Source organism: Scyliorhinus canicula, unplaced genomic scaffold (assembly GCF_902713615.1).
Source record: "Scyliorhinus canicula unplaced genomic scaffold, sScyCan1.1, whole genome shotgun sequence".
Classification (NCBI taxonomy): Eukaryota; Metazoa; Chordata; class Chondrichthyes; order Carcharhiniformes; family Scyliorhinidae; genus Scyliorhinus; species Scyliorhinus canicula.
In genome coordinates, this window is record NW_024055654.1 from 333,293 (window position 1) to 349,177 (window position 15,885).

Genomic DNA, 15,885 nt, shown 5'->3' on the forward strand with positions numbered 1-15,885 from the left:
ATGAGTGTCGGGCCAGGGAAATGGCATCTGATGTAGACTGGTTGCAAAGGTATGCAAATTGCAGTGGATCAAGGCGTTCTGGGAGTATGGAGGTGATGCGCTTCATGATCAGCTTCTCGAAACACTTCATTACGACTGAAGTCGGGTCCACCGGACGGTAGTCATTGAGGCATGTTGCCTGGTTCTTCTTTGGTACCGGTATGATGGTGGTCTTCTTGAAGCAGGTGGGGGCCTCAGAGTGGAGTAGGGACAGGTTAAAGATGTGAATACCTCTGCCAGCTGACAGGCTCTGAGTGCACGACCAGGGATCCGGTCCGGGCCCGTCGCCTTCCGAGGTTTCCAAAGAGCAGGGGAGATCTCCCTGGTTTACTGCTTAATATTCATCCCTCAACAAACATCACTGAACAGATTCTCTGGTCACAATCACATTTCTGTTTGTGGGATCTTGGTGAATTGGCTGTGCTAAATTGCCCCTTAGTGTCCAAAGGTGATGTGGAGTTGCAGGGAGAGGGCGGAGGAAGGGGTAATGGGGGGCTGCTCTTTTGTAGGGTTGGTGCAAACTCGATGGCCGGATAGCCTCCTTCGGCACTGGAGGGATTCTATGATGCTGCCAGAGCTGTTGAGTTAATCTAGAATTTTCTGCTTTTATTCTATATCACACACCTTTTTAATCCACTGATTATATTTATTGAACCATTGTACCCACGACTACCAGGAGCAGTGTGTTGATGTTTCAGCTATTCCGGCCTTGGGTGACTGTGTGGAGTTTGCACGTCCTCCCCGTGTCTGCGTGGGTTCCCTCCGGGTGCTCCAGTTTTCTCCCACAGTCCTAAGATGTGCAAGTTAGGTGGATTGGCCGTGCTAAATTGCCTTTAGTGTCCAAAAAAAAGTTAGGTGGAGTTACTGGGTTACGGGGATTGGTGGAGGCATGGGTTTAAGTAGGGTGCTCTTTCCAAGGGCTGGTGCAGACCCGAATGGCCTCCTTCTGCACTGTAAATTCTCTGATTCTGTATGATTTTCTCTCTCAATGTCTGATCCAATGGGTCTGTCTGGTAGCACTTACTTGATGGTAGCACAGTGGTTAGCGCTGTTGCTTCACAGCGCTAGGGTCCCGAGTTCAAATCCCGCTTGGGTCACCGTCTGTGCGGATTCTGCACGTTCTCCCCGTGTCTGCGTGGGTTTCCTCCGGGAGCTCCGGTTTCCTCCCACAAGTCCTCAAAGACGTACTTGTTAGGTGAATTGGACATTCTGAATTTTCCCTGTGTACCCGAACATGTACCAGAGTGTGGCGACGATGGGCTTTTCACAGTAACTTCATTGTAGAGTTAATGAAAGCCTACTTTGACAATAATAATAATCTTTATGTGTTATGGTGTTTGGTATATTAAGGAGCAGGTAGAACTATCTTGATTCGGATTGTTGTCCCCTCAGATATTTGATCTGTTTTTGGCGAATGTGTCTGGAGTCTGAGTTCTTCCAGTCTGTCTGTCTCCAATTCTCCTTCCTGTCTGGGGTATATGGGTCTAGATAGCTTGGTGTTGTTTAGTTGTCTGTCTGTTTCCAGCAGGTATTGTTGTCTCTCGATAATGACTGTGCTGCTGTCCTTGTCTTCTGGTCTTATGAACATATTTGTGTTGGAGCCAAGCTCCCGGATTGTCTCTCTTTCTCTCCGGGTGAGATTCTGTTTGTCTCTTGTATTTCACTGTGACAGGGCAGAGACCTGATTGAAGGGATTCAAACATGGGAGTTCTGGGAAAGATAGGCAAGGATTTGGGAGGTGGCAATATGTTCAAAGAGTTTGGAGAGGAGAGGGAGGTTGAAGATGGGGCAGTAATTTGTAAGGATGGCAGGGTCAAGGGTTTGTTTTATTGAGGAGGGGGCAATGATGGCAGATTTGAAGGACAGAGGGACAGTACCTGAAGAGTGAGAAATGTTGACAATATCCGTGGACACAGGGTAGTTGGCTGATCAGTAGCTCAGTGGGAATAGGGTCGATGGAGCAGGAGCTGTGTCTCATGGACAAGATGAGCTCTGAGAGGGCATGAGGGGAGATGGGAGAGAAACTAGAGAAAGATGTGGGTTCAGGGCTCGGGAAAGGATAAAATTTAAAGACAGTTTGGTCCGGTGGGCTCGTGGAAGGGAGGGAAGCAGCAGAGGCAGCTGATCGGATTGACTCAATCTCAGTCACAAAGAAGCTCCACAAGCTCCTCACACTTCTTGTTGGAGGTGAGGATGGAAGAGACAGGGGAGAGCGAGAGTACTTCAAAAGGAACTAACTTGTGTCAGAGATATTAGAAAGTTTCAACACACTGTGTATGTCGCACAATCTAATTTATTTGACTTTTAGCCAGAATATTAGCCCCTGTAAATGGGCTGGAGTTTGTCATCAGCTGAAAGAGACCCAAATGAACATGGTTCAGTCCTGAGTGTGAGTAACAGCAAAACCCAATCACTGTCGTTACTTGTGGCCTCGTTGGTGTCTCAGCAGGGAGGATGACTGAGTGAATCCCTTCCCACACTCCGAGCAGGCGAATGGCCGCTCTCTGGTGTGAACTCGCTGGTGTGTCTGTAGGTTAGACGACTGGGTGAATCCCTTCCCACACTTGGAGCAGGTGAATGGCCTCTCCCCAGTGTGAATTCGCTGGTGCTTCTGCAGGACGAATGAAGTGGTGAATCTCTTCCCACACTTGGAGCAAATGAACGGTCTCGTCCCAGCGTGAATTCGCTGATGTACAGTGAGGTGAGATGAGTGTCTGAACCCAGTCCCACAGTGAGAGCACCTGAATGGTCTCTCGTCAGTGTGAACACGTTGATGGAGCATCTGTTCCCCAGAACTTTTAAAGCACTTCCCACAGTCTGGACATTGGAACGGTCTCTCCCCAGTGTGAATTCGCTGGTGTCTCAACAGGTGGGATGACTGAGTGAATCCCTTCCCACACTTGGAGCAGGTGAATCGTCTCTTCCCTGTGTGAATTCGCTGGTGTCTCAACAGGTGGGATGACTGAGTAAATCCCTTCCCACACTTGGAGCAGGTGAATGGTCTCTCCCCAGTGTGAATTCGTTGGTGTGTGGACAGAGTGGATGACTGAGTGAATCCCTTCCCACACTTGGAGCAGGTGAATGGTCTCTCCCCAGTGTGACTGCGTCGATGAATTTCCAGCTGGGATGGGGAAGTGAATCCTTTCCCACAGTCCACACATTTCCACGGTTTCTCCTCAGTGTGACTACATTTATGGCTTGTGAGGCCTGATGATCGAGCGAATCCTCGTCCACACACACAACACGTGTACGGTTTCTCCCCACTGTGAACAATATTTTTTCCTTCCATGTTCAAAATCCGATGATATTCAAGATATGATAAATTGAGGACTCGGTCAGATCCTGATGTGATGCTTGGTTCGAGTTTCCAGACTTTGAAGCCTCCCCTTCGAACACCCTGTGAAACTGATTTAAAACAGAAAATAGGGAGTGAGAGACAACCCACAAAAACACAAAGGCAGGTTGTCAAATTGAGCTGAATGAATCTCGTCATTTGTGGGGCCGGCTCTGGGAAAAAGTGACCATGAAAACTGCTTGATTGTCAGAAAAACCCACCTGGCCTCTTTGGGAGGAGAGAGAAAGAGGCGAAGAGGGATTTTGTATATCTACAAGATATATTAAGAGAGTAGTTGGCAAAGCAAATTTGATCTTGAGCTTCATAAACAGTAATATTGAAACCAAAACTATGCTTCTGGTGGCACAGTGATTAGCACTGCTGCCTCACAGCGCCAGGGACCCGGGTTCAATTCTGGCCTTGGTGACTGTGTGGAGTTTGCACTTTCTCAACATGTCTGCGTCCAAAGAAGGGCAAGTTCAGTGGATTGGCCTTGATAAATTGCCCCTTCATGTCCAGGGATGTGCAGGTTAGGAGGGGCTATGGGGTTACAAGGAAAGGGTAGAGTGTGGGCCTAGGCAGGATACCCTTTCAGAGAATCAGTGCAGACTCGATGGGCCGAATGGGCTCCTTCTGCACTGTAGGAATTCTATGGTTCTAATTCTATTCTATGAATCTTTATGAAGCTCTGGCCACCACTCTTCAGGAAGAATGTGAAGGTTCTTGGAGACGGTGCAGAGGAGATTTACCAGAATGGTTCCAGCAAAGAAGGTTGAGGGGAGATTTGGTCTAATGCAGGTAGGGAATATACAGTGAATAGAAGAACCCTGAAGAGTATTGAAAGTCAGAGGGATCTAGGTGTACAGGTCCATAGGTCACTGAAAGGGGCAACCCAGGTGGAGAAGGTAGTCAAGGAGGCATACGGCATGGTTGACTTCATTGGCCGAGGTATTGAGTATAAGAAACAAAAGGGAAAATGCTGGAAAATCTCAGCAAGTCTGGCAGCATCTGTAGGGAGAGAAAAGAGCTAATGTTTCGAGTCTGATGACTCTTTGTCAAAGTTGAATATTGGCAAGTCATGTTGCAGCTCTATAGAATCTTAGTTAGGCCACACTTGGAGTATAGTGTTCAATTCTGGTCGCCACACTACCAGAAGGATGTGGAGGCTTTAGAGAGGGTGCAGAAGAGATTTACCAGGATGTTGCCTGGTATGGAGGGCATTAGCTATGAGGAGAGGTTGAATAAACTTGGTTTGTTCTCACTGGAACTAAGGAGGTTGAGGGGTGACTTGATAAGAGGTCTGCAAAATTATGAGGGGCATAGACAGAGTAGATAGTCAGAGACATTTTTCCCAGGGTAGAGGGGTCAATTACTAGGGGCATAGGTTTAAGGTGCAAGGGGCAAGGCATACCTCTTCATTCACCTGAGGAAGGAGTAGTGCTCCGAAAGCTAGTGTTTGAAACAAACATGTTGGACTTTAACCTGGTGTTGTAAGACTTGTTACTAAGGGGCAAGGTTTACAGATGTACGAGGCAAATTTTTTTTATACAGAGAGTAGTGGGTGCCTGGAACCCGCTACCAGAAGAGGTGGTGGAAGCAGGGACGATAGTGACATTTAAGGGGCATTTTGACAAATACATGAATAGGATGGGAATAGAGGAATACAGATCCAGGAAGTGTAGAAGATTTTAGTTTAGTCGGGCAGCATGATGGGCACGGGCTTGGAGGGCCGAAGGGCCTGTTCCTGTGCTGTACTTTTCTTCACCTGAGGAAGGAGCAGTGCTCCGAAAGCTCGTGTTTGAAACAAACCTGTTGGACTTTAACCTGGTGTAAGACTTCTTACTGTGCTCACCCCAGTCCAACGCCGGCATCTCCACATCACGTACTTTTCTATGTTCTTTTAGTTTTATATAGACAGATTTATTCTGTTAAAGACACAATATAAACACAAATGATCGTCATTGACCTGATATCATTGTTCAGCGCCATCGATAATAAATTGGAGGTGAAAAGTGAAGCTGTTTAATGAACAATTTATTCGCTGTCACTGGGTAATTTCAAAAATATTGCCCCTAACAAAGATGGAGGGTGCGCATGCGCTGTCGCCACCATTACCTTCAATAAAGATATCGATTGCGCATGCGTCCTGCTCCCAGTGCCCCCGACAAAGATGGCGGACATTAACCCGGGTTTGGAACTGTGGAAAGCTGCGGCCCTGCTCTGTGCAAAGGGCGGGAACCCATCCCGGATATCGGTAGGTTATTTTTCATGGGTTTGCGTTTCATAGAACATGTTTACAAAGCTTCTCCAAATCCCCGCCTGATCCATAGCTCCCCCCGGTTCCGCCATACCCACCTCTGCGGATTATTGAACCGAGAAAGAACCGACTCTGTGCCGCCATTAATCACTGCGCATGCCTCACACGACCGAGCCCAGCCCGGCCCTCGTTCACTGGGATTGGTTGGAGGACCAGTCACTCCCGCTCGGTCCTCCAGTCCCGACTCCTCTTTCCCTATTGGCCGGAGATGCCGTCAATCATTCCCCGGACATTGTGAGTTACCAGGTGAGAGGTCAGTGATTATCCGCCGCTTCCGGTTTCGCTCCACAAACAACCTCATAGAGACCAGGGGGGAGACACTGACCCAGTGACAATGTCACTGCATTAGTCATCCAGAGAGACAGGAAAATGTTCTGGGGACATGAGCTCCAATCCATTCAATTAATAAAATCTGGAATTTAAAGTTAGTCTCAATGATGGTGACTGAGAAAATCTCCAGAGTCAGTTCTGGACACAAGGTTAACGTCTGTTACTGTGTCTGCTCAGTCAGGGTGATTCAGATTCATGTCTGTGACAAATCATGAGTGAATTTATCTCCAGATCGTTAAAAGGATCTGGAAACAATTCGCCAAAACATTTTTGGATTTCAGCCCAATAAAGAGGGAGAGTGTGTGGGATGGGGATTCACAGTTCTGGGAGAACGAGAAGGAAAAAATGTTCTAGAGAAACTGGAATTGTCTGTTCAAAATTTCTATTCTGGACTGACACTGGGTACTCCTGTAATCTCCTTTTACAGGATATTTATTGGGAAGGATTTGCAGATGGGAAACTCAAACCAATACATCACATCAAGATCTGACACAGGCACTCAGTTAATGAGGATCTGAATATCACGGACCTCTGAATCTAGAAAAATACATTTATTGCCTTGCTGTCTGTGGGAAAAGCTTTCAAACTCGTGTGACTGGAAAAACACAGAGGCACACACACATCAGAGTGAGAATGGTTCAGTAAACGCACGGTAGCATGGTGGTTAGCATAAATACTTCACAGCTCCAGGGTCCCAGGTTCGATTCCCGGCTGGGTCACTGTCTGTGTGGAGTCTGCACGTCCTCCCCGTGTGTGCGTGGGTTTCCTCCGGGTACTCCGGTTTCCTCCCACAGTCCAAAGATGTGCGGGTTAGGTGGATTGACCATGCTAAATTGCCCGTAGTGTCCTAAAAAGTAAGGTTAAGGGAGGGGGTTGTTGGGTTACGGGTATCGGGTGGATACGTGGGTTTGAGTAGGGTGATCATGGCTCGGCACAACATCGAGGGCCGAAGGGCCTGTTCTGTGCTGTACTGTTCTATGTTCTAAACTGACTGTTGAAAGAGCTTTTACCACTTCCACCTGAAAATAACATTGCACCAGTGTCAGTGTGGAGAAATATTAAATGTGTTCTGTGTATGGACATTGTGTTAACTAGGCTCCGGCTGTATGGAGAAACTGTGGAAATGTGAGGACTGTGGGAAAGGATTCAATTAGCCATCCCATCTGGAAATCCATCGACGTCGCCATACTGGACCCAGCACCACAGAGAAACTTTGTAAATGTGGGGATTGTGGGAAAGGATTCTATTACCTATCCCTGCTGAGAAACCATTGACGCATTCACACTGGGGAGATGTCATTCACCTGCTCAGCGTGTGGGAAGGGGTTTACTCAATTAGCAGGCCTTGCAATACACCAGCGAGTTCACACCAGGGAGAGGCCATTCATCTGCTTGGAGTGTGGGAAGGGATTCACAAATTCATTCCACTTGCTAACACACCAGCTTACTCACACTGAGGAGAAGTCATTCAACTGTACTCACTGTGGAAATAAGTTCAGGTCTTCAGCCAACCTCACCGCACACCAGCGTGTTCACACTGGGGAGAAGCCGTACACCTGCTCCGTGTGTGGGGAGGAATTTGCTCAGTTATCCAGCCTCCAGTACCACCAGGGAGTTCACAATCAGGAGAGGCAATTCAGCTGCACTTTGTGTGGAAAGAATTTCACGTCTTCATCCAATCTCATTGAACACCAGTGAGGTCACACCGGGGGAAGGCCTTTATCTGCTCTGTGTGTGGGAAGGGATTCACGAAGTCCACCAACTTGGTGATACAAGCGAATTCACACTGGGGAGAGACCGTTCACCTGCTCTGTGTGGGGGAAGGAATTCACTGAGGCAGCTAAAGAGCGGCGACATCAGCAAGTTCACAAGTGACTTAAGGGATTGGATTCTGTTCCTTTTGCTGCTGCTAATCACATCCAGGATTGATCATCTGACAATATCCGGTTTGATTCTGCTGATATTAACAATCCCTGGAGTTTAATATTCTGGAGATGTCACTGATTTTCAGGGCTGCTGTGTCCCTTTTTAAAAGCACCACCTGTGATCTCTCTCCCTAATTCAAAAACTGACAAGAGGAATTTGTGTACAATAAAATTATTAACTTTGACTTCAATCCTAAACTGAATTTAAGTGCAAAATCTACAATTGAGTGTGTGAAAGGTTCCACTGATTAACATCTCCAATGAGAAAGTGTTGGTTGATCCTGCTGACTATTCTCACTGACTTGTGCATTCTTCAGTGACGCCTCCATGATGAAATTATATTGTGAAGGAACATGAAATTAAACGGTAACAATTTTGCAGAAACATTGGTAAAAGCTGAAGGCAAAGTCTACCTCATGCAGAAGATAAACCCAACAGCTGGAACACTGCATCACTCGAAAGTCACCAAGAGAGTTGTGTAAAATACAGAGACATGGTGTGTAAATAAACAATGGATCAGCCGACATCGGGAAATCCAAACTGCCTGTGACAGTGAATATGTGCTTGCTGTGCATGAGGGATTAAGAGGCTGCTTGGTTCTCCCATCAACAAAGATATTGACAAATGGTGAGCTTCTCACAGTCAGAAGAAACCAGATGTCCCATTGGGTTGACCATGTCTGTGTGCTGTACCCCTGTGAGACGGACATCTCCCAGTCTCTGTTTCGAGTCTCCTGCAGCTTCCTGTCATGGTTGAGTTAGACAAGGAATCCTCGCCATGCGTTCGAAAAAGCCATTGATCGCTGAGCAAGCAGAGGCACCCGGCAAGGATGGAATTCCAGCTGAACTGTGCAAACATGGAAAGTCCCATCGACTGTCACACCTTCATGATGTCTTGTTGTTTATGGATGTAAGACTGGTTCACAGAACATGTGTGATGCAATAACCATAGCAATCTGCAAAAGGAAAGGTGACAGAGAAGACCACAACAACTCCAGGAACATCTCACTCCTTAAAGTCACTGTGAAGGCCTTCACTCGGGTCATGGTTACAAAATCTTCACTGTCCTGCAGACTGAGTTTATCCAGAAGCACAGTGCGGTTTCTGTGCTGACAGATCTACAATGAACATGATCTTCTCCACACACCAGCTACAAGATAAGTGAACAATTGGAATTTAATCTAAAATGCTGCCCGTTCCTGTGCTGGGAAAAGTGAAATGTTTTAATTACGGAGTGAAAGTAAACCTTTCAGTGTGAATCACAATTTACTGGTACAATTGGAAATGGCACCAAAATGTTTGAATCCCTGAAGATAAACGTCAGCCCTGAAGTTATGTTTCGGAGTTCACAAGCTGTGGGAAGCTCCACTCTCTTTTACACTTGTTGGTCTAAGAAGGTTGAAGTTTACCTTGAAAGCTAATTTTTATTTTCCTTCAGTTTATTCCAGTCATTTAGAAAGGTGCCTGAAGCAGAATGAAAAGAAAAACAATTGGGCAAAACTAAAAAAACAAAAACCCAAAAGAACTGGCGCTAAAAGTTGAAAATGGTTCACCTTTGATCTGAAAAGTCATTTAAAGTTGACACAGTTGACAATGTTTGTTTGTCCCGTTTGGAAACAGAAGTTAACCCTTTCCACTGACGGCATGGGGATAACTTGAACTAAAGACTTTTGTCTTCTAAAGATCTGACTTCATCCCATTTGTTATCTTTCAGGACAAAGTGTTTGCGAACAGGAGATATGGGAGTTATCTCCAAACTGATCGCAAATACTTCTGTTTCTGATGAAAAAACACCAGATTATGTGAATATTGAATTGGAAAGGAAAGTTTCTCCGGGGCTCAGAATGGTAATTAATGTAATGTTTCACTGAGAATAAAGGAGAAAAATCACAGCAGCAAATGGGAATGACTCAGCCTGAGTATTGTTGATGGAATCTGTCAATCTCTGAGGGAAGATGATGGTGTTGTGAAATGAAATGAAAATGAAAATTGCTTATTGTCATGAGTAGGCTTCAAATGAAGTTACTGTGAAAAGTCCCTAGTCGCCACATTCCGGTGCCTGTTCGGGGAGGCTGGTACGGGTTTATCTGGTGTTGTGGTAATGTCACTGGGTCAGTAATCCACAATCATGTGGCTGACTCCTAACTGCCTCTGAATTGGGCTGAGGGACATTTGCATTCCCTGAAAGAATGAATTTAAAAACATAATAATCTTTATTGTCACAAGTAGGCTTACATTAACACTGCAATGAAGTTTCTGTGAAAAACCCCTAGTCGCCACATCCCCTAGAAGCCCGTTCGGGTACACAGATGGAGAATTCAGAATGTCCAATTCACCGAACAGAATGTCTTTTGGGACTTGTGGGAGGAAACCGGCGCACCCGGAGTAAACCCACGCAGACACGGGGAGAACATGCAGACTCCACACAGACAGTGACCCAAGCCGGAAATCGAATCTGGGACTCTGGCGCTGTGTATCAACAGTGCTACCCACTGTGCTACCCATGCTGCCCAATCTAGATTCAGAAGAGCTGGGGAATTTTTTTAAGTCCGTGCATGAACTTTTGTTCAATTGATATTTCCAACATATTTTATGTTATATTTGTGGCATGACAAGAATTTAGAATTGTCAGGCATGATCTGCAGGTGGGGAGGATGAATCTGAGTCGATGGTTATCACATTTTACTGCTCACAGCTTAGAAATAGCTGGGTTAGTCAGAAATCAGTTGTGTGTAGTCAGTAAGGATATTCCCTTCTCCAGGTTGGGAGATCTGTAAGACGTCCTTGTCCAAGAACCGTATAAAATCTTAAATGTATTGCCTCTGTTCGGAATAGCTCCCTCTCTCTCTCTTGTGAAGAAAGCTTCCTGGGTTGACAAACACAGGACAGTGTTGGCCTGTTTTCTCTGCCAAGGACTTGTCTCGAGCACAGAACCTGAAACAAGATAAATGTGAGAGGGTGTGAGGATCTGAGGACCCATATGTAAACCTGCAGCTGTGTAAAGGTTAAACATAGATCCGAGCAAGCAATGAACCACAAAATGACCATAAGATATAGGAGCAGAATTAGGTAATTCAGCCCATCAAGTCTGCTCTGCCATTCAGTCATGGCTTACATTTTTCTCATCCCCATTCTCCTGCCTCCTCCCCATAACCCCCGATCCCCTTATGAAGAAGAACCTGTCTATCTCTGACTTAAAGACACTCAGTGATTTAGCCTCCACAGCCTTCTGCGGCAAAGAGTACCACATAATAATAATCTTTATTAGTGATACAAGTAGGCTTTCATTAACACTGCAGTGAAGTTACTGTGAAAATTCCCTAGTCGCCACACTCCGCCGCCTGTTCGGGTCCACTGAGGGAGAATTAAGAATGTCCAATTCACCTAACAAACATGTCTTTAGGGACTTTCATTTCATTTTCATTTCATTTCATTTCATTTCATTGTGGAAGGAAATCGGAGCACCCAGAAGAAACCCACGCAGACACAGGGAGAACGAGCAGACTCCACACAATCAGTGACCCAAGCCGGGAATCAATCCCGGGTCCCTAGCGCTGTGAAACAACAGTGCTAACTATTGTGCTACCATGAGAGGGTGAGAAAGAGAGAGAGTGAGAAAAGAAAGAAATTCCTCCTCATATCAGTTTGAAAGGTTCGTCCCTTCAGTCAGAGGCTGTGCCCTCGGGTTCTAGTTTCTCCTACTGGTGGAAACATCCTCTCCACGTCCATTCTATCCAGGCCTCGCAGTATTCTCTAAGTTGCAATGAGAATGGCATGGTGGCAGAGGGGTTAGCACTGCTGCCTCAAAGCGCCACAGGTTCAATTCCAGTTTTGGGTGGCTGTCTGTGACCTTTGCACTTTGTCCCAGTGTCTGCGTGGGTTTCCTCCGGGTGCTCCAGTGTCCTCCCATAGTCCAAAGATATGTAGGTTAGGTAGATTGGCCATGCTAAATTGTCCCTTAATAATAATAATCTCTTATTGTCACAAGTAGGCTTCAATGAAGTTACTGTGAAATGTTAGGTGAAGTGGGGTTCGGGGGATAGGGTGGGGCATGGGCCTAGATAGGGTGCTCTTTCAGAGGGTCCATGAAGACTCAATGGGCTGAATGCCTCCTTCTGCACTTTTAAGATTCTATCCCCCTCTAATCCTTCTAAACTCCATCGATCACAGACCCAGAGTCCTCAACTGCTCCTAATAGAAGTTCTTCATTCCATAACTTCATGGTTTCTGATGGAAATAGGAAGCATTACCTTGAGTATCTGTTCCTTTCTAATAAATAGTTAAATAAATCCCGGCTCTGGGTCACTGTCCGTGTGGAGTTTGCACATTCTCCCCATGTCTGCGTGGGTTTAACCCCCACAACTCAAAGACGTGCAGGTTAGGTGGACTGGCCACACTAAATAGCCCCTTAATTGGAAAAAAAATAATTGGGTACTCTAATTTTTAAAATAAATAAATAAATAGATAGTGAAATAAATGATCAGAACCTCCAACCATGGAGATCTTCACCCTCCTGATCCGGGATCAGTAATCCATTCCGAGGAGACGGTTACTCCCAGCCCCGGATATCACCATCCTCCTGATCCGGGATCAGTAATCCATTCCGAGGAGACTGTCACTTCCAGCCCCGGATATCACCATCCTCCTGATCCGGGATCAGTAATCCATTCCGAGGAGACTGTCATTTCCAGCCCCGGATATCACCATTCTCCCGATCCGGGATCAGTAATCCATTCCGAGGAGACTGTCACTTCCAGCCCCGGATATCACCATCCTCCTGATCTGGGATCAGTAATCCATTCCGAGGAGACTGTCACTTCCAGCCCCGGATATCACCATCCTCCTGATCTGGGATCAGTAATCCATTCCGAGGAGATCGTCACCTCCAGCCCCGGAGATCAGCATTCAAACCAGCAGGAACTAGTATTCTCTCCAGTAACTTCTGAATTCTACCGCTTAACTTAAAGACACTTGTCCATTAATCCTGCTTGATTTAAAGATACATGTCCATTAATCCTGCTTGACGTAATCTTTGGGGTAGCTTCGGAGCCGGGAGTGCAGGAGGCGAGAGAGGCCGGCATTCTGGCCTTTGCGTCTCTAGTAGCCCGGCGCAGGATTCTGTTTCAGTGAAGGGATACGCGGCCCCTGAGTTCGGAGGCCTGGATCAACGACATGGCCGGGTTCATCAAGTTGGAGAGGATGAAGTTTGCCCTGAGGGGGTCGGTACAGGGGTTCTTTCGGCGGTGGCAGCCCTTTCTCGACTTCCTGGTGAAGGGGTCGAGAGTGGTCGGTCTCAGCAGCAACTTTGGGGGGGGGTTTGGGGATGGTTAGGGGGGTTTTTTTTTTACGGCGGTGGGTTTGCTATGTTGTTATTTTCTTCGGTCTTGTATTGCTGTTGGTTTTTTGTTATTATTTATTTTGTGGGGGTGAGTTATTTTCTTGTGTTGGTGTGGAAACACGCCTTGTTTGTTTTAAATTGTGGGGAGAAAATTTGTTATTGAAAAACTTGAATAAAAATTATTTTTAGAAAAAAATCCTGCTTGACGTAAAGATACATGTCCATTAATCCTGCTTGATTTAAAGATACATGTCCATTAATCCTGCTTGACGTAAAGATACATGTCCATTAATCCTGCTTGATGTAAAGATACATGTCCATTAATCCTGCTTGATTTAAAGATACATGTCCATTAATCCTGCTTGACGTAACGATACATGTCCATTAATCCTGCTTGGCGTAAAGATACGTGTCCATTAATCCTGCTTGATTTAAAGATACGTGTCCATTAATCCTGCTTGACGTAAAGATATGTATCCATTAATCCTGCTTGATTTAAAATACATGTCCATTAATCATCCTTGGATCAAAAATAATAACGACAAAATAAGAGATAGTGAAAATAAGGGAATAAACAGGAAGGAGCCTTACAACTGTTATGGGTCACATGTATTTTCTGCCAATTTAGCTGGTGTACCATATCTAACCTGTTGTTTTTCATAAACTCTTCAAAATTATCAATGACATGGACCCCCCTTTTTGGGTAAACTCTGACTCCCGGACTAAAATCATAAGTTTCCAGCATTCATCATTAATCTTGTTGCCTCTAAATACAGTTGTAAAGGAGCCTTCTGTCTGTATCTAGGAGCTCTGAACCATGGAAGAGAGCGACTGTGGCGCGTTTCTTACACACCTCAGTATTAACCCACACATTTCAGTCCTGGATCTGATTGACAGCAGCAAAAACAGCCGAATCCAATCCCTGCAGACACTTATCAAGTCGCTGGTGTTTCAGCATAAGCTGTAAGTCAGTGAATCCATTCCCACACTCAGGGCAGATGAACAATCTCTCTCCAGTGTGAACTTGCTGGTGTTTCATTAGACTATTGCTGCTTCTAAAGCTGTGCTCACAGGCAAAACATTGAAGAGGTTTCATATCAGAATGAATTTGTTGGTGTTTCAGCAGGTTGTATGACTGTGTGAAGCCCTTCCCACACACAGAGCAGGTGAATGGTCTCTCCCCAGTGTGAATCCGCTGATGCATTACTAGACCGTTGCTGCTTTTAAAGCTCTGCTCACAGACAAAACATTTAAAAGGTTTTAGATCAGAGTGAATTTGTTGGTGTTTCAGTAGGTGATATGACTGAATGAATCCCTTCCCACACACAGAGCAGGTAAACGGTCTCTCCCCAGTGTGAATTCGCTGATGTACAGTAAGTTCAGATGATCGCCTGAAGCCAGTCCCGCAGTGAGAGCACCTGAATGGTCTCTCGTCAGTGTGAACACGTTGATGACAGGTCACTTCCCCGGACGTTTTAAAGCACTTCCCACAGTCTGGACATTTAAAAGGTCTTTTATCAGTGTGAACTCGCTGGTGTTTCTGCAGGTTTGATGTAGCAGTGAATCCCTTTCCACACAAGGAGCAGATGAATGGCTTCTCCTCACTGTGAATGTGTTGGTGTCTCAACAGATACTTTTTGCTTTTAAATCTCTTCTCACATTCAGAACATTTGAAAGGTGTCTGTTCTGTGTGAACATACTGGTGTGTCAGCAGGCTGGATGACTGAGTGAATCCCTTCCCACAGGTGGAGCAGGTGAACGGCCTCTCCCCAGTGTGACTGCGTCGATGCATTTCCAGTTCAGAAGGGTAACTGAATCCCTTCCAACAGTCCCCACATTTCCACGGTTTCTCCATGGTGCCGGTGTCCTTGTGTCTCTCCAGGTTGAATGACAAGTTGAACTCTTGTCCAGACACACAACACATGGACGGTTTCTCCCCACAGTCAATGGTGTGATGGTTTTTCTGTCTATGTAACTGGTTAAAGCTCTTTCCACGGTCAGTTCATGGAACACTTAATGTGTGTGTGCGTCTCGGTGCTTTTCCAATCACACTGATGTTTAAAATCTTTTCCCACAAACTGAACAGACAAACATTACTCCTTCCACATTCAAAGACTGTGATATTCAGGTTCGAAAGAATTGAGTGACTCTGTCAGATCTCGATATTTGGTTTGAGTTTTCTGACAGCCAATCTTCCGCTTTGAACCCCCTGTAAAAGTAGTTTATAAAAGCCATCACCATCAGTCCAGGATATAAATTCTGAACAGGCAATTCTAGTTTCTCTGGAACATTTTTCCCTCTCTTGTTCCCCCAAAGCTGTAAATCCCCGTCCCACACACTCCCTGGGCTGAAATTCAAACCCATCTCACCATCTGCACCATTTCTTTCCTCCACTCCCAGTTTTCTCCCTCCCTCTCCTCTGCCTGGGTTCAGTTCTCCAGCTCCTGTTTGCAGACTGACAATAAAACCAATGGGTCTTATTGGGGGGTTTGGGGCCTCCACTCACCCGCCTGAATCCAGCTTCATATCCAGACTACGCATGCTCCAACTCACAATGGCTGGGGATTGACGGTGGCTACTGACCAATAGGAAGAGTGCAGTCCA

General features: G+C 45.9%; 1 protein-coding gene across 2 annotated transcripts; it reads right to left on the reverse strand.

Moving 5' to 3' along the window:
- Positions 1 to 10,351: 10,351 nt before the first annotated feature.
- LOC119960568 (zinc finger protein 239-like) lies at positions 10,352 to 15,582 on the reverse strand. Of its 2 annotated transcripts, none has more exons than XR_005459455.1 (2): positions 12,431 to 13,037; positions 10,352 to 10,877 (listed from the first exon to the last, which is right to left on the reverse strand). XR_005459455.1 is itself a non-coding variant. In XM_038788230.1 (2 exons), exon 1 carries the CDS (start codon positions 15,203 to 15,205, stop codon positions 14,156 to 14,158), a length of 1,050 nt encoding a protein of 349 aa, XP_038644158.1. In that variant the 5' UTR covers positions 15,206 to 15,582; the 3' UTR covers positions 10,352 to 10,877; positions 14,135 to 14,155. The 2 variants fall into 2 exon arrangements, 1 of the variants encoding a protein (XP_038644158.1); XM_038788230.1 differs by lacking the exon at positions 12,431 to 13,037 and adding an exon at positions 14,135 to 15,582.
- Positions 15,583 to 15,885: the final 303 nt, after the last annotated feature.